Genomic DNA, 24,432 nt, shown 5'->3' on the forward strand with positions numbered 1-24,432 from the left:
CATCTTTTTCCCCTCCCCAAAGCTCCCGTCTGTCATTATTGACTATCGGTCTTTCGATACCACGAGCTCCGTCTCTCCCCCCTCCCCTTTCTCTTGTTCCACCTCGGCATTGTTGCAGCCATGGGCAATTATCACGGGGATGGCCGACCGCAAAACGACTCCTCGAACTTCACGGTCGCAGCCAAGTCCGGGGCGCGAAAGAAGATCCGACCCACATATTCGTGCTTGAATTGTCATAAACGCAAAGTCAAGGTTCGTCAATCTGCCCGCCCGCCTGAGCCCATAAGCAGCATATTGGGCGAGAATGAGAGTTTCGTTGCATCCTTTTCCTCCTGCGATGGCGTCGCCCTTACGCCCAACCGCATTTTGCCTGTGACTAATCCATCTCACCCCACCACAGTGCGACAGAGTAAAGCCATGCGGGGCATGCTGTCTTCGAGGCACTCCGTCGGAATGCGAATATGGCACTAGCAAGAAAGACCGACATTACATTCAACAATCCACACTCATCGAAAACCTCACGCGAACCTGTGACAGCCTTCGGCGCCAGCTGGATGAAGCCCGCCGCCTTGCGAATCTACCCCCAATAAAGCACGAAGAGAGTAGCAGCAGCATACATAGTATCCGATCCGACGGGGATGACGAGGAATTCGAGGACGCGGATGCGCCGGACCTGGCGGAAAGTCCCCCAGATCACTGTTCGGAGACTCAAGTCTTAGACAAAGATGGTGATTCTGGGTCGCAATCAGCCTGTACGCGAACATCCTTTCGCTCTTTGTCTTCCCGGCCCATTCCACAGCTCCATATGCCGTCGCTGTGAACAAAGTTGGAGTTTCAGTTCTACGATTGTTGACCACACTCTAGCATCTGCTACGGCCTCGTCTTTAACGCACCCCAAGCACCTTCTGACAGATCCAGCTCTAGCCAACGCGGTGATGGAGCTCTTCGTCGAACGCTTGATCAGTAATTTTAGCCCCAAGGATCACACGAAGTATGGTGGGACTATTGCGTTGCGAGAGGCCTCGGAAACGCGAATGTTATCGCCCATTATATGCAACGCGTTTGAAGCGGCGTCGCTCACCTTTGCCGGGCGCACGGATCGAAATCTATCAGTCGAGGTTGCCGGGCACTCGCGGTATGTTCGGGTACTGCGCCAGTTGCAGAATGCCTTATATGATCCAAAACAGAGCATCTCTACCGAAGTATTGGTGGCTATCCTGCTCGCTACCATCGTTGAGGTCTGTTGACCGGCAGTCTTTGACAGTGATCATGCTCATCATTAGCTAGGCTTTTAAACAAAGCTCCAGTGATTCAATATTCAGACACCAGCTTGGAGGCCTCGAGCTTCTCCGCACGCGAACTCCCTATCGGCACCGCTATGGAATCGAACGGTCACTCTTCGTCGATCTGCGACTCTACTGGGTAGGTGGATATTTCGGGCGATGTTGATAACCAGGACAGTTGCTCATGCTATTAGGTTACTGCCGCCCTGGTGCATCGAAAGCCAACTTTCATGGCATCCAAAGAATGGCTGAGCGTCCCCTGGCCGGGTGATGCCGCGCCAAAGGATATCCTACATCAGCTCTTAGATATAGCTGTCGATATCCCGGGATATCTCCATCGAATTGACGAGTTCATGGCCCTGTTACAAGAAGGAACAACGGCCCCGAGTCAGCTGGTGGCGATGCAGTCTTCCATATGGGAACAGGCTGGCGAGCTCCAGACTCGTTTAAATACGTGGAAGACGATGTGTGCGGACACATATCCACTTGGACCACCTAGCGAGGAACTAGATAATGAGACTGCGGACGGTTTCCCAGTATTTAGGTGCCGCAACCCCAGCACGATGCATACCACGACGGCCAAAATCCTACAATACCCCGATATATTACTTGCTACTTCCATGTGCTTCTACTGGGCGTTTTGCTTGATCATCTCTGCCACAGACAGCGGTCTAGTCAGCGTGATGGGGCTACAGGAACGATACCAATTTGCCTGCAATATCTGTCGCAGCATGAAGTTTTACATCCAGAATATCCCGGGCTGTCTTGTGTCGCGTATCATGTTTGTGTTACGGACGGCACTGGATGCGTTTGCAGATGGCATGGTCGAGAAGGAATTTCTAGTCGAGGTCTTCCAATTCATCGGCAAGAAGCTGGAATTCCCAGTATTCTCGAACCAGTGCACCTCTTCTGCCGTCAAGCCCGAGCACAAATGATGGCGTGCTCCTGACTTTGGTCTGACCTCTATTACCTTTTTCCCCCCTTGTTATAATTCCACGTTATCATTTTTTGGGCTTTGTGTCTTTTATATCTAGCGATCTTGGTATTGGTGTTGGATTTGGGCGTGATAAATCGGATGCAGGCGTCTTTCGCATACAGGACTTTTGGATACTTTGGGATGGTGAACAGGACGAGCCCCTTCATTATGTATTGCTTTTATATTTTGGAAAAGATCCAGACACTCATGAATAGTCCAGTGAAATCTCTTAGATGATCACAGGATTGGCAATCTTGCACTATATACGGACTGAAGAAATGATCAGACTCGCTGCTTACGGAGTACGGACGGTCCGCCTGCTCAGCAGCGCTAATCTTCCCTTGGCGCGGTCGTATGTGTCAAATCGACCATTATCGCAGTTGCGCCCCGATGAGGCGTGGGTTCGATATCATTTAGTAAGGTCGGTTATATCGTCGACACAGACCAACGTCATGCCGTCACCAACGGTTCCTTAACTAAGGTGAAGGGGTGTGTCAGTGACCAGTCTCGCAGTCTTGGGTGGCGAATGCCGCCGAGCAAAGCCTATGGACGGCCCCTTTTGTGTTGAGTTTGAATTGCTGAGTCGCAGTGATGGCACGATCACACGCCAGCATCGGTAGTGATGAAGGCCTCCTTGCGGTAGTTCATGAACTCGAGGTCGAAGAGATTGCCCGCACTGGCGGCCGAACGAGGCTTTTCGGGCGAGCCGATGGTGAATCCACCTTGCGGATCCACCGGCAGCCAATTAGCCGTAAAGCGTGTGCTGCCGTCGGGCATTTCCAGCGGAGTCAGGCCTTCGTCCTCGTCACTTGCGCCGGCTGGCACAAATACTTCGGGGAGGTCCATCATCTGTGCATGACATTCCCAACCATCGTCGCTTGCACTATACGATCCATGACTAGTGTCGGGCGAAGCGCCGGAATCCAAGAGAGACGAAGGCGAAACGGGCATGGGATGCTGCGGTAGCGTTGCGTTGTTCATGTAGAGGGCTCGTTCGGTGGCCACCTGCGAGGTGGATCGCAACAAGTCATCGAGCGAGAGGGGATCCTTGGACAAGTGGTAAAACTGCGGGAATCTAAAATGCCTTGGTCAGTTCAGTCCGTTGTGCCACATGAATGATGAGTACCAACTAAGACGTACATAGGAAATTTATCCGCGTCCGTCGGCGCGTAGTTGGTCAGCGGGTCGTAGAAATTGTCCGTCTTTGCCGACATCTGCTGCTCCACTTTTGCTGGCCCCGGGCCATTGCCCAAGAAGTGCTGCGCCGCTATTTCGTCGTATCCAGGCATGGAAAGTTGATATCGCTGCAGCTCGTCCTCGTTCATGAAGCCAGTCTCCAGGCTGAGGGCGTGCGGAGCGTCCAGCGCATCCAACGACCACGTAGGGAAATCAAATGGAAGAGTGCTATCGGCCATGTTGGAGCAGATGAACCTTCAGTTGGCACAGCAATGCGATTTCAACGAACAGAGAGCTGGGAATCACCAGACAGCGGTCATGACACTTCGGGATGATAGTACTCGGCTCGGATCCCGGACGGAAATGCAGTCAAGGCGACCTCAATTATCAATAGAAGGTCTTGGGGCGGAGTACTTGTTCTCAAAGATATGGCGACTCACTCCTGTCTCACCGTCGAGAATCGAAGAATCACAGCGATACAGATCTGAGGATAGGGATCAAGCAACCATGGGGCAAAAAAAGTCCGGGGAATCGAACACATTTATCTCTTTTCGATTCTCCGCCGAATCCTGAAACAGGCAAGTGACTTGCTTCGCACATGTACTCAACGCATGGCAGGAGGCAAAAGAACCGACATCGTCGCGACGCCTGGACCCATCGGCAAAATGGAAGCCATGCACTTTCTGGACAGAAATCTCTCAATAGCTGACCGTATGATAGGCATGTGGAGAGGAGGAGCTGCAGCGATTTAACCGAGCGTGCCTCGTTTCCCCAGATTCCCCTGAAAATCTCCGCTCGGTTGGTCAAATTAACCGACTCGTCAACCGGTCTCGGCCCGGCCGTGTCGACGGTCTGGGGTAATTCACCGTCTTCCTGCCGATTGACGAACCGTTTGACTACCCCGGTTGAATCAATTTATCTGGGGAAGATTGCTATACCGTCCTTGGTTTGCCACTCCGCTCTGATTCCATGCAGGCTGGGGTTGGTCACACACTTCTGGTCGGGCCCGCTGGCTTCTTCGGGCCAGTAATTGACAATATATTCCCATTGCCGGGTGGAATTGCACGGTATCGAGAAGAGATCCCACCGATCGGTTCTGAGTTCAAGACAGTCTCAGAAAGAGATGGGATGGGTTCACCGTCGCCGATCTCACCAACGGGCACCTCTCGACTCCGTACAACAGTGGTCGGTCGAAAGAGCAGCACGGAGCAAGAGCTGACCAAGCTAGCACCTCATCAGTGCGTGAGGTGGAGCCAAACTTTATCACGAGGTAGACTGACCTTTTGCCTTTTAGCTGCTATTACTAGCTAGAGATCTAAATATCCGAAGTATACGGGGGCAAACCGGCACTAATGAGCAGTTTTCCCCGACAGACGATCCCTTCTTTGTACATACGTATGCAGCTTTCCCATGTGTCTACAACAATTCCCCTGAAGGTAACGACTAGCCCCAGCCGAATCGGTGCATGATTTGCCGCCGAGGGGAAAGCATGTGTGCTTACTGGGGTTAGTCCCTGCGTTGGAAACTGCAGACGGTAGCGATCCCTGGAGAATGCGCAGACTAAACAAGCCAATGAGCTAATAACAAGATCCAAATCAGGGGCCATGGTGTGAAGTCCAAGTCTAACCACACACAGTCACATTGTACAGATAATTATATACATATCATCCATTTCGTAGCCCACCGTGGGCACATCAAATATTTACCAGGTCAGCAGCCAAAGAGCACTTCGGCAGTCCCTGTAGTATGTCCGTAGAAGTAAAGTAGTGATTCCGAGAAACAGAGGGTAGAGAGTGAAAGCACAGCGAAGCAAGAGGAGATGTTATGTTCGCCGGTCAAAAGAGGAATGGACACTCTTATAATGCCAGCCCGGTGCCTTTGCGTGTCCATCGATAGAGAGCCAAGACGGCTTTACGTCGGTGGCGAATCTCACTATGATTCACAGGACGCCCCCGCGCCTGGGCGACGGCACTCCGCATGACCTGACGAAAGTTGCGCTGGTATTCGGTATTAAGGGTAACAACGCAAGATTCGGTGGCACGAATCATTACCTCGCACGCGTTGAGTATGCCTTCGCCGGCTTCTTTCTGTAGCCGTTCGACGATCAGCAGAAGAAGGAAGCTTCCCTGCAGTAGCTGAATGCCGAAAAAGTACGGCATAAAACTGATGTCCGGATCGAAACGGAGGATCTGATCAACGGAGTCCGCCGCATCGAGGGCGTGGGAGATGGTAGAGGCAAAAGCCGGGGAGGATGTCCAGAAGTCTTTATCTTCAATGAGGGAGACCGGGTCCCATTTGCCCACCAGGAGAATATGGAGGACGTGTACTAGATAAGATGCATAGGAGACGACTGTCTGCGTGTGCCAGGAGTACGCCTGAGAAAGGCTGGGTTCGGTGGCAGGCGGTGGATCAGGTTTAGATGGAGGAAAGGTCGAGGATAGCGACGCCTCGGGCTCCGAGGTGGTGGTGGCCGCGAAGGTCGTGAGGCTGGCCTTGTAGATTTCCAGTTGACGCAGGACCTCGCTTACCTGCACCTCCCAAACATCCTTCCCCAGAAGGCGCACGCCGAGCATGGGGTGATTGCGCGTCTGATTCAAGTCAATCAATTCGCCCGTGATCGTCATCAGGGGTAAGAAAAAGCCAAAGATCGAGTGGTCATGGCAAATGAAGTTGGGGAACACTCGTCGTTTGTTCTTATCCCCGGAGAGCAGACACTGAGGCCCGTCAGGCTTAGGACTGTTACTGTGTAGGTTTCCGGCTTGCCACGAGCTTTCATCTAGCGGTAGTAGGAGATCCTCGCTTTCGGCATCCAACAGGGCCAGGGGCCGGTTGTAGCACAGGGCAAGATGCCGGTCCATAATGTACAGCAGCCACCACGTCCTCCGCCGTTCTTCACGATGTTCCTCGGTGATTGTGCCTTGCGCATCATGACCACGGTCGCAAACGCAATTAAGACTCGGTCGGGCTGGGTTAGAGTAATCGAACAAGGGGCCCGTGTCCACGCCGTTCCATCCGGGTAACGAGTAATCAAACGATGGGCTGGAACCATCTGTCTGGCCATCGACGTGCGGCATCACTTCGATCTCCTGGTTCAATTTCAGCTCTCTTGCCAGAGTAAATGCCGCATGCCACCTGTGTAAGCTGGTCAGCGATGTACCTGGAAATTGATGGGATAGTCCAAACCAACCATCGCATACTGGCCGCCTTTTGTTCGCTAGACGAGATTATCGATGCCACATGAATGTAAGTGATCACATCGTCTAGAGAGCCCGCAGGTCCGACTAAGCCTCGATCGTCCCCTCCTCCTTCGAAGGGATGATGGACAGTGGTAGGAGGGCATTCCTGACCCACCGGAGCATACGTGGGATCATTGGCCGGAGAGCCTCCCTGCTCCTTGAATGATACATGTATCAACGGTCGCAGCAACCGAATGGTAAGGGCGCAAAGGAATTGGCAGATCTTCTTTCGCTGGGGCGGGGAGATGGGCAGTGCAAAGGCCCGGTCGTCCAACGCAGCGACCCATAGCATGCTCGCCAACAGAGCGGGGCTGCTGGGACGGGGATAATCTCGACACAGAAAGGATGCTTTGCGCAGGACGTAGCAATGAATGTGGTGGCATACAGGATGCATGTGGGTGGAAAAAGCGCTGGTGAAATACAACTCCAACAAATCAAACACTAGCCGCCGGGGCAGGTTCGCATCGAGGAAAGGCATTAGGGGTTCCAATGCGGGATACTTCAGTGCGGTTGACGACACGCCTGGAGTTGGAGGCAGGCCCGTGGCTTTCCCACCTTGAGGAGTATTTCCGTTGTGATCCGTCAGGTCGACGCCATTCCATAAATCGAACATGCGCGGGAATGGGCCCTCGTGCACCCCAGCGCCTCCCAGGATGTCATATGAGCTAGGCGATACATGTGCGGCGGACAGCCACTCCTCCGTTGCGTTGGCTCCAAGACTAGGCCCGGACCGCCGGGGTGGCACAGAAGTATCGGCTTGTGATCGGCGTTCATCGACACTGGCGGCGGAAGCGGTGAGGTCATTGGTTACCGGCGATCGATGTTGAAGACTGGAGGGTGGGGAAGCGTTGGGCAGGGGCGTCGTAGCAGCAAGTTCGGGGGCTCCTTCGGGACGGGTTGGAGGCTTAGCGGAGGGCTTGTCAATGGCATCGGCAGGATCAGTTTGACGTGCGCGAGCGATGCGGCCTCGCTTGCGACGTTCCCGGGTAAACTCGCAGTGAATCTCACTCCGCAGGCAGCGGGAACAGGGGAAAGCGCGGTCGCATCGCACGCGACGGGCATGGCAAGAGTCACAGGCAATGCGGTTGCGCCTCCACCGACGTTTGGCAGGCCCGTTGGGCGGGTCGTCGGAGGTCCCCGGGGCACTGCCTGACGGTACCTCCGCCGACTGGGCTGAATCCATTTCACGTCAACATTGGTGGTTTCAGCAAAGGTATGAAGGTGTGTATGACGAAGGGGGAAGGGCTTGCAGAGTATCGAGAAAGGTAGTTGACTAGGACGGATCACGGAAGTCAGTCAGCACTAGCATTGCCGAGGGGGCAGAAGTATGGTAGAAAAATGAAGGGCCTACCGAGAAGCGCCGCGTGGGATCAACGAATGAAGCTGACGAGATGGATGAAGAAGGGCGAAATGTGCGAGAGATCGAGGGCGCGCGAGAGAGAAATGAAGGAAGGAGAGCAGAGAAAGAAGGGAAGGAAGGAATCGCGGGGAAAAGCCGCCAAACTTTCTCCGCACGCTAAAATTAGTCATGCGATTGCGAGGCAAAGAACTGTACGGTGGACACCCATGGTACACCCATTCAACGACTTGAACAGACTCGATTATCCCTGGAGAATGGCACCGGGAGCATCTTCATCGGAATGATGCTGCAACGGCCTACGGTCCCCTCCCCAAAGTAGCATCCTGGTCGATCATGCAGGCACGGAGTTCGATCGCCACTAGTTACGGACTAGAGGATGACGATGTGCCACGGTACTTTTTCTTTACTGCAACCCATGGTCATTATTAAGGGCACGAGGTCCTGAAGAGCCCCCCTATCTATAAAAACACCGTCTTGCCACCAGTTTTGTGTTCAACCTCCCGAATGCCTTCAATGCCAACTCGATCGAGAGTGCTTAAAATGCCTTTCTACCCCTGAATGGCCTTTTTGTACCGTTCCAACGCTCGATCCCGGCTCGTGGCATGATCGACAATGGGCCGCGGATAGTTGTTTTGTTGCGCAATCTTGCCTGCACCCCGATTATAAGGCTCATGGATGGCGGCGCCTTCGACGTCGCGCAGCTCCGGGACCCATTGACGAATATAAGCACCATCCGGGTCAAATCGTTCGCTTTGGCGCAACGGGTTGAAGATACGGAAGTACGGCTGCGGGTCGACTCCCGTGCTGGATCCGAATCCCCAGCCGCCGTGGTTAGAGGCAAAATCACCGTCGATTAGATTCTCCATGAAGTACCGCTCGCCGCGTCGCCAGTCAATCATCAGATCTTTGGAAAGAAACGAGGAGACCACCATGCGCGGTCGGTTGTGCATCCAAGCGTCATGTTTCAGCTGCCGCATAGCTGCGTCAACGATGGGGAAGCCGGTCTTCCCTTGGCACCACGCCTCGAACTGGTCAGCATCGTACTCCCACTCGATATTGGTGAATTCGGGCTTGAAGCATTTGTTCATACTAACACAATCGGTTAGGAGAAAGACAAGGTGGTTTATGGGGAAGGGAGAAGAAGACGAACCAGATGAATGGCCAATGGACAAGGACATGCTTATAAAAGTCACGCCACGCCACTTCGCTGATCCAGACCATTGTTCCGGGATCATTGCGATCCAGTTGATTTTTGTTGGATTGGCGCGCTTTCGCAACCGCAGTTCGAGCGCTGAGCGATCCGGACGCGAAGTACGGGCTGAGGACGGACGTATTTTGCTGCGCCGGGATGTTTCGGCCATCGTCATATTGACGGACTTTCTCATCGAGGAACGCTTCCAACCGGCGTAGCGCCTCGTGCTCGCCTTCTGGATATAGTTGGCGCAGATGCTTTCGCTCGTCGTCAGAGAGTTGTTTGTTATCCGGTGCAGGAGGCAACTGGCAGTCAAACAACGATTTGAAATGCTTGCGGGCATCTCCCGGATTGGCGCCGGGCTCGTCGACCACCTCTAGGTACTCGGGGTTGTTCTTCAAGAAGGCGACCCATGAGCGATACCATGGCGTGTACACCGCGTACTGTTTTCCCTGTTGACTTGCGAGCTGACCGGGGGTGACGACGCAGCTATCATGGGCCGCCTCGACTTTGATGCCACTCTGAGCCCCGAGTCGGATCAAAGTGGCCTCGCAGCGCAGTTCATCTACCTCGTACTCAAGATTGGCGAATAAGTGGTTAGAACCCCATTCCTGGCATAATTCGAGGATACGCTGGGGTATCCCACTGCGTTTCTGGCAGGTCTCGATATAGAGGGGGATGTCCAGCTCACCCAAATCTCGCTGGAGTTGACCCAGTGTGCGAATGGTTAGATCCACCCGTGCTGGACTGGCCAGATGCGCGGTCAAATCCTCCGGTGAGAAGATGTAGAGTGCCAGGAGCGGGACGTCATGGTCGCGTGCCACCTGGTAGGCCATCTGCAGCGCGCGGTTGTCATGCAATCGGAGATCTGATTTAAACCGGTGTACAACAGCCCTACCAGGCTGAATCGCTTGCCGCTCCTCCTGCGTCTCCTCGTAGGCCTTTTGCAACGTTTCAATCGGGCGTTCTATTGTGCCATTATTGTAGGCGGCACAGCGTTCGTTGTTCATCTCGGGCGGATAGAAGTCGCGCAGCACGATGCCAAAGTCTTCTGTCTGTCGAGCATGAGGATGGGGACGCGTCAGATCCGGCTTGCCGCGTTTCGCGGCCGGGGATGGGTCATTGGCATCTCCGGTGCTCGTGGAATTATTCGTGGCTTTGCGTTTCTGGGGAGGCATGATGCTGAGCGTGCGACGAGAGAGTGGGCAGAGAACCCGTCGATCTAGAATAATCAGCTGCTGGAAGGACCGGGGGCGTGTAAACATGCCGAAGGGGGTGAAGGGCCTTTACTATTGATATAAGGGCCTAGATTAAGGCACTTGGAGCGAAGTGGGGAGTTTATGCAGTAACATTCCTGGTTGCATCGATCGGGATCGACGTCGATGCGTGACGTCAACACCCGATCGCGGGTGGAGATGGCGACTGGGAGAATCATTCAGGAATCAGGATGATGCGCACGATCTCCAGTGCAGTATCGTCACTCATCTTTGATCGACATTCAGCCTCAAAAGCGTCTATTATGGAGTAGATACTAGTCACAGATAATACCATCCACCATGAAGTCTAGGCCGGGCAGCACTTCGGTCGCATCCTTTTGGCGATAGTTCCTTCTAGACCGCGCGCATGGCACTCTATGGCCTGGATGGTGCACCCAAGTCACCGGTTCGAAAGCCGAGCCCCTAAAGGAGAGGGGGATCAAACAAAGAAACCCAGGCGGATCCATATATCTATATCTCGATCTCGATGTCGGGCTGACTCTGCTGGGCGTCTCGAGATCGCACAAACTCCCGCTCCAAACACGAAAGAACATGTCTGATTCTGTCTTCCAGCGAAAGTTTCCTCGATGGCTTCGATCATGTTCGTCAACAATGATCAAGGCCGACCTCGTAAACCCCCGTCATTAGCTGGTATAACGCATTCGAACCGATAGGGCAATGCATCGGTACCTTCCAGCACACTGGGCTCATCCATCAGCCTGATACCACACCATCTTGTCTACCTGATATTATATGGCGCTGGTGATGAAATGTTGTAAGTAGATGCGAAACGCCAAGAGACGGCGGGGGAAGTCCAATCGGTGACTCACTCCATTCGGCTTAAGCGCATCCCGTGCGTCATGCCCCCCACGGGAAAATGATCCATCATCGTTTCTACACTCCGGCACTTTCTTCATAATCTACAACCGCATCCCTTTCGCTTTCAATTACCTCCCTCCATTCCACTTATCGTCTCATTCTATCGAACTTCTTCTCAATGGCATCTCACGACTTCCCTCCGGCCCCCACCAATGCGATCGACTGGTCCAACGTGGGTTTCAAGGTCCGGGAAGGTAAGTCAAGACTCAATCCATCGTCTTATCTATAACGGAACTGGCTGACGTCGGTTGCGTTCGAGTGAACGGACATGTCGAATGCCACTTCTCCCGTAGCAACGGCAACCAATGGACCGCTCCCAAGTTCGTCCGATCTCCTCATCTTCCTATCCACGGAATGGCCCCGGCCCTGAACTACGGCCAGCAGGCCTACGAGGGTCTGAAGGCCTTTCGACACGCGGACGGATCCATCTCCATCTTCCGTCCCGATCGCAATGCCCGGCGCATGCGCCACTCCGCCGAGTTTGTGTCCATGCCGCCCGTACCCGAGGACCTGTTCGTGCAGTGCGTGACGCTGGCCGTGGGCGCCAACGCCGAGTTCGTGCCTCCGCATGAAACCGGCGCCGCAATGTACATCCGTCCCTTGCTGTTCGGATCGTCAGCGCAACTGGGTCTCAGCCCACCGGACGAGTACACGTTCGTGGTGTTCGTCATGCCCACCGGCGTATATCACGGGGTTCACGCCGTCGATGGCCTCATACTCGAAGACTTTGATCGTGCTGCACCTGAGGGCACGGGGTCTGCCAAAGTCGGCGGAAACTATGCGCCGGTGTTGCGACACAGTGGCCGCGCGGCAGCGGAAGGATTCGGAATCACCTTGCATCTGGACAGCCGCACGCGATCGGAGATCGACGAGTTCTCTACCTCGGCCTTCATAGGGGTGCGAAAAGATCCCGGCTCGGGCGCCGTGACCCTGGTGCAGCCTGACAGCAAGAATGTGATCGATTCCGTGACTGCCGAGTCCGTGTGTGAGCTGGGTCGGCGGATGTTTGGCTTTGCGGTTGAGAAGCGTCGCATCGCCTACGAGGAGATTAAGGAGTTCAGTGAGGTGGTTGCGGCTGGGACGGCGGCCGCCTTGGTGCCGATCCGGAGCATCACGATGCGCTCGCGCAACGATAAATTTACCTTCCACTGCGGCGCGGATGGCCAGAGCGGAGGCGACATTTGCGTAAAATTGCTGCAGGCACTTAAGGGCGTCCAGGCCGGTAAGGTTGAGGATCAATTCGGCTGGAATTTGACGGTGCAGAAGCCGCCACAGGATTGGGTAGAGGGAAGAGAGTAAGGTAAGGTAAAGTAGGTAGATGAAATAAGCCAGGACGAAAGAATTCAGATACCAATATACGGTGGGAAAATAGGAATACAGTATGTTAAAAACTTCCATTAATCTTCGTGATATTTCTACCCTGTCAGAACCCGCGAACGAAAGTACTGTACCTTAGTACCTGTTAACCAGACATATCGTAAACAGTGGCAGTCATGACAGAGTGCATCTGGGAATCCTGGTAAAATAAGACCATTAAGAGATGCACTTCAAAATGTGAACCGAAAGGAGCGAAAATTCAACTACCGGCGTTTGGCAGAGCTGAGTTTTTCCACCTGGCCACTTGACTTGATATCGCCATTGTCAGAATCACTCTTTCCACTTTCGCTGCTGCTGTCATCGCTGCTCGACGAGCTACTTGACGAGCTACTTGACGAGCTACTCGACGACAAGTCCATGACGTTTTCGCTCTGACGCGAGGCTTTCAATGGTTTCGGCTGTGATTTCTCCTGATGCTTCCTCTTCTGATCCGCCTTGATCGACTGCAGACTGGGCCGCTTCTGCGAGCTATTTGGCTGTGGCGGCAACGGCATTGAGGGAGTTGCTGATGTTTTGGTGCGGGATTGAGCAGTTGCAACATTGCCGTGTTGAGATGTACCCGCCTTTTTTGCTGGGTTCTGGTCATCATTCACAGAGTTCTTTTTCTTAGATTGGGTACCGGACTCAGACTCTGAAGACGAAATGAGAACTCCGTCATCAAGAGAAGATTGCTTGGGGACCGAACGCTCGACTGTGGTGGCAGTAGACTTGCTTGTTTTACCGGTTCGATTCAAAGTTTTTACCAAGGGTAGATCCGGATCGTTCATCACCTTCGTTGCTGTTTTATTGGCCTGCGCATGGGTAGGTCTGGCGGAAGATTCTGGGTTTGCAGCCTTGGATGTACTGTTACCAACTCGAGGCTGTGACTGAGGATGCGGGCTCTTCCGGGTCTTGGCCGTTGTTTTCTTCGATGCAGGCGTGTCCTCGTGGGACATGGTGTCAGATGTCGGGACAACCAGAGTGTTTCCCTTGCGATTTCGGAAAGATGCCTCCAATCGATCAATCTCGCGTCGCTGTGTTTCATATTTGAGACGTAGTTTCTTCAAGGTAGCATTGGAGTTCTTCCTGGCCGCGCTCTCGATTTGACCCAGGGTTCTGCGGGCTTCATCCAGCATGCGGCGATAATTGATATCCAGACCCTGTTTTTTGGCCGCTTTGGACTTCTTGCTGAGCTCCTTCGGTTGCTCGTTTTCTCGCTTGTCCGTTGCGGCTCTTTCTTCTTCGGCCTTCTTTTCGGTTTCGTCAAATTGTTCCTTTGTAATATGAGGTGGGTATATCATAGAGCCGTACCCCGACAGTCTTCTATCTGATGAAACACTGGTAAGCGGTTTTGCGATGTTCTCAGAAGCCGACTTTGGTGTCGATCCAGACTTGATGATTGAAGCGTCGTCGTCTGCAAAAGAAACCGACCGCTGTCCAGGCGGTCTACCAGCTGGAGAGTCCTTGCGAAGCGCCAAATGCAGCTGTTTGCCCTTGTCTCCTGGGCTGGAGGACGGTGCGTTCAAGGGAGTCGAGCGGTTCTGGAGCATCGAGCCCCAATGGGGAATAGGCGCACTGCTCGAGGGTGTGCTATTACCAAACAATTGTTTGGAAGACCCCACAGAACCCTTAGATAGATCGTAAACCACTGGTTGTTTGTTAGGTGGACTTTTAGTAATACCGAGTCCCAGACCTTTTTGAGGAAGTTCTGGCCGCTCGGAAAAGCTCGGGCGACGAGGAAGTCCGGAAAAGGAGGGCGTTTTCTCTCGCTTTCGCGACGGACTAATTACGGGAGTCACGGGCTTCTCGAACTCGAACTCGGTTTTCGGTTGGTTGGGTGATGAAATGGTACGGCTACTGAATTGGCCCAGGCGCGGCTCCTTGTTCGGCTCGAGATCTTCCTGGCTCTTTTTCCTCTTGCCCAACGACTTGGAAGAAAAAACAGGGCCTTCGGCATTTGCCAATTCGTTGAACACCAGATCTTCAGCATCGCCACGGATGGGTCCGGTGGGGTCTTGATTTTCCTTTGAAGCACTGCTGATCATGGTAATATCACCGTCCCCGTCGCGATGTTCATGTGATTCGACTCCAACTTCTTCACTAGTCTGATAATCACTGGAGCTTTCCTCATCGTCTTTTTCGTCGCCTTCTTCGTCGTCTTCCTTGTCCCCATCTTCTTGCTCAACGGCTTGCTCATGGACATTTGTGCTGGTCTGGTTGGCCTGAGACGACTCCTTGAACGGGGCTGGCTTGAGCCAACGCCCTGTGTGGGATGGATCTTTTGGTGTGGTGGAAGGTGACTTTGATTCTTGTTCATCATAAGATTCCTCCGGCAATTCCAAGAGGGGCTCGTTTGCAAGCGCTTCAGCTTCTGTGAATTTGGGACTGAGAGTTGCTTGTTGTCCCTGGTGGGTTGGGGCTGGGGAGGAGGAAGGCCAGTCACCCAACTCTTGACTTTCCATACGCTTGCGCTGGGGGGTTGGGACCATCGTGCTTCCACGACGAGCCGGTACACTGGCCTCATCGAGGAGAGACTTGTCAGCCCACTCTTGGGGAGATCCTGGGATTTCCTCACTCTCTGTAGATGGCAGAGGGCCTTCTTTGACATGACCCTGGTCGTGGACAGACGATGCACGCCAAGGGTAATTGTAGGGGTCGAATTCCGGGGTTTGGTGCGGCTCCTCGAGAATGGTTGGGAATTTATCAACCATCTCTTTCTTGATTTTGACCTGACGCTCAAACTCATTCGCCGCGCCGTCCCAGTCCTGAGTCACCGATGGAAATCGTACGGGGGCATAAGGGGCCGGCTTTTGGATGACCCGCACGATGCCGCGCTGGTCACTTCCGTCTGCGCGAGCTCGGCCATTGTCCACAAAAACGTCGGCAACAGTCATATCGACATCAAGATCATCCGAATCGTAGGAATCGTCCAGCAACTTCTTGATCTCCAGGGGCCTAAACCATCATATTCGTTAGCGACTTAACCAAACCTACACTCGCTGACAAGTAGTTATGCCACCGTGCGATTGAGGACCGACAGGCAAAAGAAAGATGAGGAGAGGGAGGGAGCGAGTTCAGGGTTTACTTACTCCACATCAGGTCTGAGCTTCTTCCATCTCTCTTGGATCATACTGGAAAGCCCGCCCAATGTTATTTCCTCTGGATGTTCGAGGACCAGCATGAAGCAGGCCGGTTTCCCGCCCCCGGGCGTGGAAGAGCTCCGACTAGATCCATCACGATCACGGTCGCCGGCGATCGAGCGGAAGGAATGGGAGGAAGAGGAGTGGAGTTGGTCGCGGGGATAGACCTTGACGGTGAGACGTAGAAAAACCATGTTGACGGCAGCAAAAGGCAATTTTTTAAGAGATTGTATGGGAATTGGACATTATCAGGTCAACAAGGATCAAACATGAACGGATCAACGGAGAAGAGATAGTTCGAAAGATCTGAGGGGACGTGGTGGAGGGGAAGGAAGAGAGGTGAGGTGAGTGAGGTGGATGAGAGAGAAGGCGGAGTCAAAGGGGGGCTTGGTTGGGGGAGAAATAGTGAATTGAGTCACTGAGAGGAGTAACACAAGGCAACCGGGCGAAGGTAGTGAATCATGACGCCCAAGCAGTGGACAGTCCTCATGAAGACCTGTCAATTTTGCCGGGTGAAGAGAAAGCATGAGATAGGAAACCATTGGTCGGCAGCGACGCGGAAGCACGCGTTTTCACCGCCGGGGGTTCGGGACCCACTTCGGCCGCGTCTGGCCCGTTGGACCTGTCGATTCCAGCCGGAACCATCCATGGATCCCTACGGAGTACGTCCGGCTGGGATCCGGGAGGAACAAACGACTCGCGTCCCCAAAATTAGATGTAGAACAAGAAGAATTCAATCATACGTCCATAGATACATACCTACGGTGAAACGTACGCCAAGCAATCAGGGCAATAAATACAAATGAGCGACGTATTTAACGGATCGAGGTACGATTACAAAGCAGCAATGCTGCCAAGAGAAGTTCGATGAAGATGAAGAGCAAGGTGATTTTGCAAAGGAATTGTAGCTGGTAGTATGGATGTGTGCCGTTTTATATGCAAGGTTGGAACAAAAAAGTAAAGCATATGTCACCGATCATATATGTCCGAGATGCGAAATAGGCAAAAATAAAAAGAAATGTTCAAGAGACGAATAGGCCGGCATCACTCAGGCACCGTGAAGTACCGCTTGAACCTATCACTCCGCGTCAGGCGTAAATCCACGATGGTCGAGTGACAACTCATCAGGAGACTGGGGAACCGAACGGTCCAGAAGTTCAAATACCCCTCGGGAAGCCCGCCAATGTGGGCTTTGAGGTGGTCCGGCATGTCATTGTAGTGATTACGCTTGTTGCGCAATGCTCGGAGGAGGTCCAGCATCTTCGAGCCGGTGTACTTACGTTGCTTGCCCAGGTTATCCTTGAACTCCTTGGGGAGCAGACGGAGGAAGTCCATGTCCGGCCCCATCACCTGCGCCGCAACCGACTCCAGGCAAAGCAATGCATCGGAAGGGGGATCCCGCTGCTCGAACTCGAAGTGGTCAGATACATCGCAAAGGAAGCTCAGCCGCTCGGAGGGAGGCCAGAAAAACGGGTGGGTCAAGACAGCACTGGCGTCCGGTCTGCAACAAGTTAGCATGAGGTCCACACCGGTTGGCAGAGGGACGATAATGGCTTACCGCTTGCGAGGATCCAGGGACAACATGGACTGGATCAAGTCATGGGCCTCGAATGCGTAATCGCCCAGGCGCTGCAATTCGTCCAGATTGAAGTGGCCCTTGACGATATTCGCTTCCCGCATGAATTTGCCGTTCTTGTCAAAAGGATGACTGCCCCTGGTCAAGACGTAGTAGAAAACGCATCCGAGAGAGAAGATGTCGATGGCGCGAGTGGCTCGTCGGTTGGTTTGCGGGTCCACCACGGCAGGCTCGGAGGATTCGGTGTGCTGGGATTCGATGCTGTGTGCGGATGGAGCTTTGTCGTCGTCCACCAGGAGTTCAGGGGCCCGCCAGCCAGACGTACCCGCCGCATGGGCCGTAGTGGCCCGGAACGAACTTTGGTTGTCCTCGAGCTTCTTACATAGACCGAAATCCGAGATCAGCAGTCGCAAGAAGCGAGAGCCTGTGCGCCCGCGAGGCATTGCCACCAGAATATTCTGCGGCTTTAGATCCCGGTGGACGATCTTGAGGGAGTGAAGATAGCGGACGCCGTAGACGATCTGACGCAAGACGTCCGGCATGTCCAATCCTCCTTGCACTAGTTGCGGATAATCGGACGGTCGCTCAACTACATCTTGCAGAGATGCAGGGCATAGCTCCAGGGCAATATAGAGAAAACCGGACGCCTGCTCTCGACAGAAGTAGCGGATGACATTGTTGTGGTCATCACTTTCTTGGAGCAGACTAACCTCGTGGGAGGCGATATCGTAAAATTCAACCAGCATACGCTTCACTGCAACGTCCCGGCCATCAAAGGACCCTCGGTACACCACCGTGCCATGACTCCCGTGTCCCAGCACAACGTCAGTAAACACTCTGAGACGACCGATCTGAAGAACTCCGTCCATCTCGACGACTTCGTTGGAAACGGTGCGGGTTAATGGAGCCTCCGCCTCCGACCGGGATGGAGGGTGAAGGCTGTTGTTCGACTCATCCCCGGCCGGATCTGCCGGCTCCTTTGCCTCAACGTCGGCACCCGGTTTCTTCCCACGTCGATGGTTTCGGCCTGCGCGACGACCCCGCTGGCGTTTCTTCTTAGGCTTATCAATGCCGTCCAGCGTCAAGTCTTCCACATCGTCATCACCCTCTGGACCGCGCGAGGGCTCCCTAATCCGGACGCGAGGGGTCGTGTCTGCCGCCAGGAGGCTGCGGTCTTTGCTTGGTTTCGGCGTGGCATCGCCGTCGTTCTGTTGATCCTCGGGCACGTTGACGTCAATGGTTACGTTAGGTACCCGTCGCGCGGGACTACTGTCGCTTTTGAATGGATTGCTGCTAACAATAGGGGTTGACGGGGTAGACAATGATGGCTGCCCATAGGAAGAGATGATGTTCTTGAGATCCAATTTCTGCTTCGCCAACTCCTGAATATGGTGAGAATTGAAGTAAATGAAGGCACAGAAAAGTAGGAGCAACATTGTCACGAAAATGTCCACAACGTTGTCCCAGCTCTTGCGGATAATGGCGCTGTGGCGCAAGGCGGGGGGCAGGGCCAACTCGGAGGGATTGCGGATTAGGTCGCGCGGAGTGTCGTTGGAGCGCTCCACGGACGACCCCGAGATACTGGGGATGTGAGGTCGAACAATGCGGGGACCATTGAGCGAATGAACACCAGTCAGTGCATCACGCTGTTGGTTGGAGGACAGGCTCGTCAGGGGTTGCCCTTGGCGGAAATAATCCTTTTCATAGCACTGCGCCATCTTGGCACGCCCTGTCACCAGGGGATACGTCTCTTCAGACATGGCATACCAGCCCCCTGCATCTGTGCAGTCAATGAAAACGCGGGTGTCTCGGTCGTCCAGAAAACCATAGTCCGGATCCGGGGGTTGCAGGGGCTGGGACAAGAGCACCAGAGGCGTGGCTGCCTCGGGCGAGTCGACGTTGATCGGGCGGGCCACGTCGAACACTCGCACCACCGGCGAAGAGAACCGCTGTGTGTAGCGAGGCCGCTCCATGCGAGAATGATCGAAACCGAGCACCACCCCGTCATGCATGCTGTATATATGACTCTGGTCCATCGTCCGGAAATATTGACTCTGGAGGTCCATGTCGCGATTATTGGCCGACCACTCCGAGTATTTTAGGGTGCATATGGGATCCCCGGTTTCGGTATTTTGGATGGCCACGGCGTATTCAATGCGGCCCAGAACCAGGGTGCCGGAAGGAGATTCGCATTCTTCGGGGTCGACGTCGAGTCCATCTACTTTGCGACACTCTTGGCCCGCGGGCACGGGGCCCCGAGAGCTGAAGACCCGCAAGATCGTACCAGTGCGGGCGTCAATGGTGTAGAGAGTGGTTTCCTTCCGAGCTGTGTAAGTGACCGCGGGATCTGTTCCTGAGTAAGGGGTCTCGTCCACCAGCTCCTTGACGGTCAAGCCGAGCTTCTGCAGGCCGGCATCGGGGTCGGGACTGTAAATGAAGATACTACCTCCTTGACTAGGTTCAACGATCCATATATAATCATCCTGCGGCTGGGTACGGTCGAAACTGGACCGATTTTGGCGATGATAAATGCTTTCGACCATAGGACTGCTGGGGACCTCGAGGGCCCAACGGGCAGTGCCGGATTTACGGTCTCGTGCGTGAATGGAACCGTCGACGGTCGCCAGCAGAACAAAATCCTCAACCTCCCAGTCCTGCAAGGACCGCGCATGGAGCTGCGGAGCCAGGCCGGCAGAGGGACTGCTGGCCTGGGCAGGAGGGGCTCGAACGGCGCGGCCGGAGCCCGCCAGAGCCAGAGTTGCTAGGGCGCTCGCATCGTTGGACTTCACGTTCAACGTCGGAGGGGGGTGACTATCGGGGAGATGTCCGGTCGGATCGAGGGGAACAGACACGGCGGACGGACGGTCATGGCGTTCGTGCAGCTGCTGCGGAGCGACGAGAACGGGGAGCAGAAGGAGTGCGACGCTGGCGGGGAGGCTCGTACGGGCGCCAGGCAGCCGCCACCGCATCCTGGAGGACTACAACGCGGGCCAGGCAAACGAAGGAGAGTAGCTTGGTCGAAGACAACGGGATGTGACAAACCGCGTCCCATCGGATATGGAATTGGCTTATCAATATTTTTCCCTTTTGGGTACGGGGGAGATGAGCCGGAGGAGAGGAAAACGGGGGGTGGGCGTTTGTGTGGGAGAGAAGGAGAGATGAAAGAGAGGGCGGAAAAGGCTGAGTGGTTGGTGGTTCCGGCACCGAGCGAAGCAGAAGCAGACCCAGCGGTACTGTCCACCCACGAACGAGGCTAATCTTGGATCCAATCACTCCGTCAGTTCTGGACTGGTCGACCCATACTGTGGGCATCGGTTCTTTGCATAGCGGGAGAAATACTGACCGGGCGTTAAAACGGTATGGTTGTTGTGTCTTTACTCCGTACAGGAGACCAAAAATGGAGAGCGAGGGGAAAGAGGAAGAGATAGAAAGGAAGAGAACGAGGGGGAAAGATGATTATTGAAGGGAGAGCTGATAAAAAGGAAAAAGAAAAAGAAAGAAAAAGAAAAAAAGATTGTGGGAAGGAGAGAAAAGGGTCAAGTGTGTGATGGCGTGCCTTTCCAGGGGCCGAAAAACTACCCCGTAAGAGCCTAAGGCAGTCAGCAGTGGCTCACTTGGCTTACTCGAGTCTCAAGGGTGAATTGACGGTGGAGCCGTGATGTGATGGAAGGCGAAAGAACCTTTTTGCCTCTTTGGCCTGCCTCTGTAGTTAACTGTACGGAGTACATTAAAGAAACCCAATTTTATGGAGTAGATTATCGGAGCAATCCTTCCGATGCCTATGGTCAGTTGATCACTCATAAAGTCATAAATCATAAGTTAATCAAACGGAATTCCTCGCGGATAAGACTCGCTCTGCCCCTATCGGGACTAGCGCCGGTTGTTGCTGACGCACATCCGTCCCGCCGTATTGTATTCTGACGGTACCAGCCCTGCTCCCCAGGTAGGTACCTATGATCTGACACAGCCCGGACACAGCCCGAACATAGACAGCCCGTGTATGTAGGTAGATACTGTGTACCTTAGCATGTGCGCTTTTTTTCTTTTTTTCCCTCTCTCTTCTACCTACTTTTCTGTGAACTTCGCCAGGCTGTACACCTAAAGAAGTATTGGCAATACACAAAAATACACCGACGGGCCGGCACAATGCGGCGGATCTCCCGCACTGTCAGCGGCCCAGACTGGTCGACGCATCCACCCTCCCCTTTCGAAATACTACCAACAACGTCCATCCACCATCCAGAAATATGTACACCGTCTTACTCCTTCCCTGCCCACAGCTGTCTACGAGATCAATACTACGGCAGTATACCACACCGTGGGTTACGGTGCATCTGTCAAAGTGATCGCTGCCATCGGGTATGATGGTCCGTCCAGCCCCCCCCCCCCAGGATGCCTGCATGATGGGCGTTAGGGAAGGGTACGCTGTCCAGTACGGAGTACGGAGTACTACCTACGAAATCAGCAACGTCCTGTCAATTGCAACGGATCCTAGAGCCAAATAATTTGATGGGAAAAACTCCTACAAACGCCGCCACCCGCCCGGGTAATATCCAAATTACATACCAGCGCAATCACTAACCCGAATAGTAGAGCGTACAGTCATTCATTAGAGCAAGGCGCTCAACAGGCCTCGACGAATCACAAATGAAGAGAGAAAATCAAGAGACAACAAATTTGAGAAAGAAAAATGGAAATTTGAAAGTCAGGAATGAAAAAGGATTACTGCATTTCCATTTCCAGGATAATGAAGCATGGTTCAGGTCGCACAAATTTCCCGCGCTATCACCCGCCATAGACCATCCAAGCTACAGCTCCGACCCAGCCACCGGCGACAACGACCGTCAGGATCGATGCGCCGACACGGTCGCCTCCAGTGATCGGTCGGGGAGTGTTCGGCTGCTTCTGGGGACCGGAACCGGCAGTTGGGTCGCTTTTACTGGTGCCACCGGTGTCCGAGGTCAACGGGGAATGACTTTCCTGTTTGTGGGTAATCATGGTCGATGCAAAGACACTCAGCGCGCTCATGTCCTGCTCTAGTCCCTTGGAACCATCCCAGTTGTCTTGGTGCCAGCGACGTCCGCATTGAGTCTTCGTGCTACCCCCGGAGCACTGCTTGGCCGCGGCTTGGGCTGAAGCTTGAATCTTCGGTATGATCTGGTTGGCGGTATGAGGCACGATGGTCGTCATGAAAGTTAACCAAGAGGAGAGAAATCCCTTGAAACAATCTTGGTTGCGGTCGCACATCATGTTGGGTTCGCAGGAAATCTCCGACATCACATTTCCCCCGAACTCCTTGGGAAAGAACTTGTCGAGCGTAGTCCCAAGGTAGCCGTCAATTGCCTTCGTCCATTTGTCTCCGCCATTCGTCTAGCTCTCGTCAGTCCGGTTGCCCGCGTGCCTCGAGGCGTTTTCTAGCCACACTTACCAGGTTGTACATGTATGCGGCCCCGCTTAAATAAGTCCCATAGTTGTAAGTCCACTGGAGATCGCCGTGATCAGTGCACTGGGTCTCCATGGTAGTCGTGTCCGCGATGGTCCATTCATCCATCTTCAGCAAGGGGGTGGTGGCACTCCAGTCCCAGATCTTCTCGGCCCACTCGGTGTAGGTCTCGTTGTTCGTATAGCGCCCCAACCGGGCTGCTAGCTGGAATAGACCGCCGTTGGAGATAGCATTCTTGGTTGTATATCCCGCCTGGTAAGGAAATATCTGCCATCGCAGGCCTCCCTTACAAGCGGTAGTGTCCCAGCGCGGTACCTGCGTGTTGAAAACGCCCTGGGCGAGCGACAGCCACGATGGCTGTCCGTCCTCCTCGGGAAAGTTCAGTTCAGCCGCGGTGATTGCGGCCAAGCCCCAGAAGACCTGGTCATCGTTTCCCAGGAAGTTGCTATCGTTGGCGGGGAAGTAGTCGTTATTGCCCTTCTGCCAGAGCATGCCCTGGGTTGTGACCTCGTTATAGGAGGTGTCGCCCGTCCAGAACCAGTACTGAATCAACGTCATGAACATCGCGCCCCCTTCCCACCAGGTATCGGGGAGCTTTCCGGGGATCTGGCCGGACTCGTTGCCGTGGTAGTTACTCATCATGTTGTATGCCGACGTCGCGGCCGCATTCTTGATCGATTCTGAGAGGGAAGGGATCTCGTCAATATCCGCCAGGAACTAGAGGATCGAGCAAGCCAGGAGGGGCAGTCGCAGCAGTGGTGGCAGGTAGTAGATAGCTTACTAGAATCGCTGACATCCAACTGAATCTGAGAGACGGCTCCCTGGCCAGCCAGGAAGACGGTCAGTACTGGTATCCATGGCAGATAGCGCATGGCGGATAGTATCGTGGCGTGTAGATATGGGAAGATGAAGGAGGTCCGTTCGGATAGCGGATTTTTTCACAACGAGACAGGGCCGAAGACAGGGCGAGAAGAAAGGGCGAGTGGGCGTCGTAGGTAAGTAGGTAGTCGGGCTGGTTAGTCACTGTGGATGACAGAAAACGGAAGTGGAAGTGGTGTGGAATGAATGGCCGGAAATGGGTTCAAGTGATGAATGGAGCGAACATCGCCCGCGGGAAAGGCTGGAACCAACCCGACGGAGAGCGATGGTCAAGGTTGTACGAAGGGAGGAGGTGGTGCTGCGTCTCTTTTCGCGGCCGTAGTTTAGTTGGTGAAGACACAGTACTGTGGTATACTCCGACGCGGTGCCTGAGGGATCGAGGGGTTCCTTGCCTGAGGAAGGGATGATGACTACTCCTACGGCCTTCTTCTTCCCTCCTCCCTCCTTCCCTTCCATCGTTTTCTTCCCTTTCATTCATCCCTCGAACACAGACCAGCCATCCGCTCACTCCGTCTGGCCGCCTCGGCGGACAATTAAGCAATTTTTAGCGCTGCAGCTGATCGATCGCCTGGTCCCCACCGAGCGATCTTAGCAACTGTTGGCCCTGGGGGGGGGGGGGGGGGGGGGGGGGGGGGGGGGGGGGGGGGGGGGGGGGGGGGGGGGGGGGGGGGGGGGGGGGG

At 54.2% G+C, this 24,432-nt stretch overlaps 8 protein-coding genes across 8 annotated transcripts; 2 read left to right on the forward strand and 6 right to left on the reverse strand.

Moving 5' to 3' along the window:
* Positions 1–120: 120 nt before the first annotated feature.
* Positions 121–2,218, forward strand: KD926_009194 (Zn(II)2Cys6 transcription factor; the record flags this gene model as incomplete). The annotated part of the gene is made up of 5 exons (XM_053101806.1): positions 121–252; positions 401–752; positions 865–1,238; positions 1,288–1,422; positions 1,478–2,218. The coding sequence occupies 5 exons, from the start codon at positions 121–123 to the stop codon at positions 2,216–2,218; spliced, it is 1,734 nt and encodes a 577-aa protein (XP_052954705.1).
* A 641-nt stretch (positions 2,219–2,859) lies between these two features.
* On the reverse strand, positions 2,860–3,674 carry KD926_009195 (uncharacterized protein; the record flags this gene model as incomplete). Its single annotated transcript, XM_053101807.1, has 2 exons — positions 2,860–3,334; positions 3,400–3,674. The coding sequence occupies 2 exons, from the start codon at positions 3,672–3,674 to the stop codon at positions 2,860–2,862; spliced, it is 750 nt and encodes a 249-aa protein (XP_052954706.1).
* A 1,617-nt stretch (positions 3,675–5,291) lies between these two features.
* On the reverse strand, positions 5,292–7,854 carry KD926_009196 (putative C6 transcription factor; the record flags this gene model as incomplete). The annotated part of the gene is made up of 2 exons (XM_053101808.1): positions 5,292–6,567; positions 6,623–7,854. The coding sequence occupies 2 exons, from the start codon at positions 7,852–7,854 to the stop codon at positions 5,292–5,294; spliced, it is 2,508 nt and encodes an 835-aa protein (XP_052954707.1).
* Positions 7,855–8,579: 725 nt separating this feature from the next.
* KD926_009197 (deoxyribodipyrimidine photo-lyase PHR1) lies at positions 8,580–10,488 on the reverse strand (the record flags this gene model as incomplete). Its single annotated transcript, XM_053101809.1, has 2 exons — positions 8,580–9,120; positions 9,182–10,488. The coding sequence occupies 2 exons, from the start codon at positions 10,486–10,488 to the stop codon at positions 8,580–8,582; spliced, it is 1,848 nt and encodes a 615-aa protein (XP_052954708.1).
* A 988-nt stretch (positions 10,489–11,476) lies between these two features.
* KD926_009198 (branched-chain amino acid aminotransferase) lies at positions 11,477–12,657 on the forward strand (the record flags this gene model as incomplete). The annotated part of the gene is made up of 2 exons (XM_053101811.1): positions 11,477–11,552; positions 11,618–12,657. 2 exons carry the CDS (start codon positions 11,477–11,479, stop codon positions 12,655–12,657), a joined length of 1,116 nt encoding a protein of 371 aa, XP_052954709.1.
* Positions 12,658–12,938: 281 nt separating this feature from the next.
* Positions 12,939–16,048, reverse strand: KD926_009199 (uncharacterized protein; the record flags this gene model as incomplete). Its single annotated transcript, XM_053101812.1, has 2 exons — positions 12,939–15,669; positions 15,804–16,048. 2 exons carry the CDS (start codon positions 16,046–16,048, stop codon positions 12,939–12,941), a joined length of 2,976 nt encoding a protein of 991 aa, XP_052954710.1.
* Positions 16,049–16,898: 850 nt separating this feature from the next.
* Positions 16,899–20,399, reverse strand: ireA (bifunctional endoribonuclease/protein kinase IRE1; the record flags this gene model as incomplete). Its single annotated transcript, XM_053101813.1, has 2 exons — positions 16,899–17,355; positions 17,413–20,399. The coding sequence occupies 2 exons, from the start codon at positions 20,397–20,399 to the stop codon at positions 16,899–16,901; spliced, it is 3,444 nt and encodes a 1,147-aa protein (XP_052954711.1).
* A 1,816-nt stretch (positions 20,400–22,215) lies between these two features.
* On the reverse strand, positions 22,216–23,745 carry KD926_009201 (glycoside hydrolase family 76 protein; the record flags this gene model as incomplete). Its single annotated transcript, XM_053101814.1, has 3 exons — positions 22,216–22,800; positions 22,859–23,590; positions 23,668–23,745. The coding sequence occupies 3 exons, from the start codon at positions 23,743–23,745 to the stop codon at positions 22,216–22,218; spliced, it is 1,395 nt and encodes a 464-aa protein (XP_052954712.1).
* Positions 23,746–24,432: the final 687 nt, after the last annotated feature.

This window comes from Aspergillus affinis (assembly GCF_023601865.1).
Source record: "Aspergillus affinis strain CMG 70 chromosome Unknown NODE_64_length_189858_cov_85_443443, whole genome shotgun sequence".
NCBI classification, from domain to species: domain Eukaryota; kingdom Fungi; phylum Ascomycota; class Eurotiomycetes; order Eurotiales; family Aspergillaceae; genus Aspergillus; species Aspergillus affinis.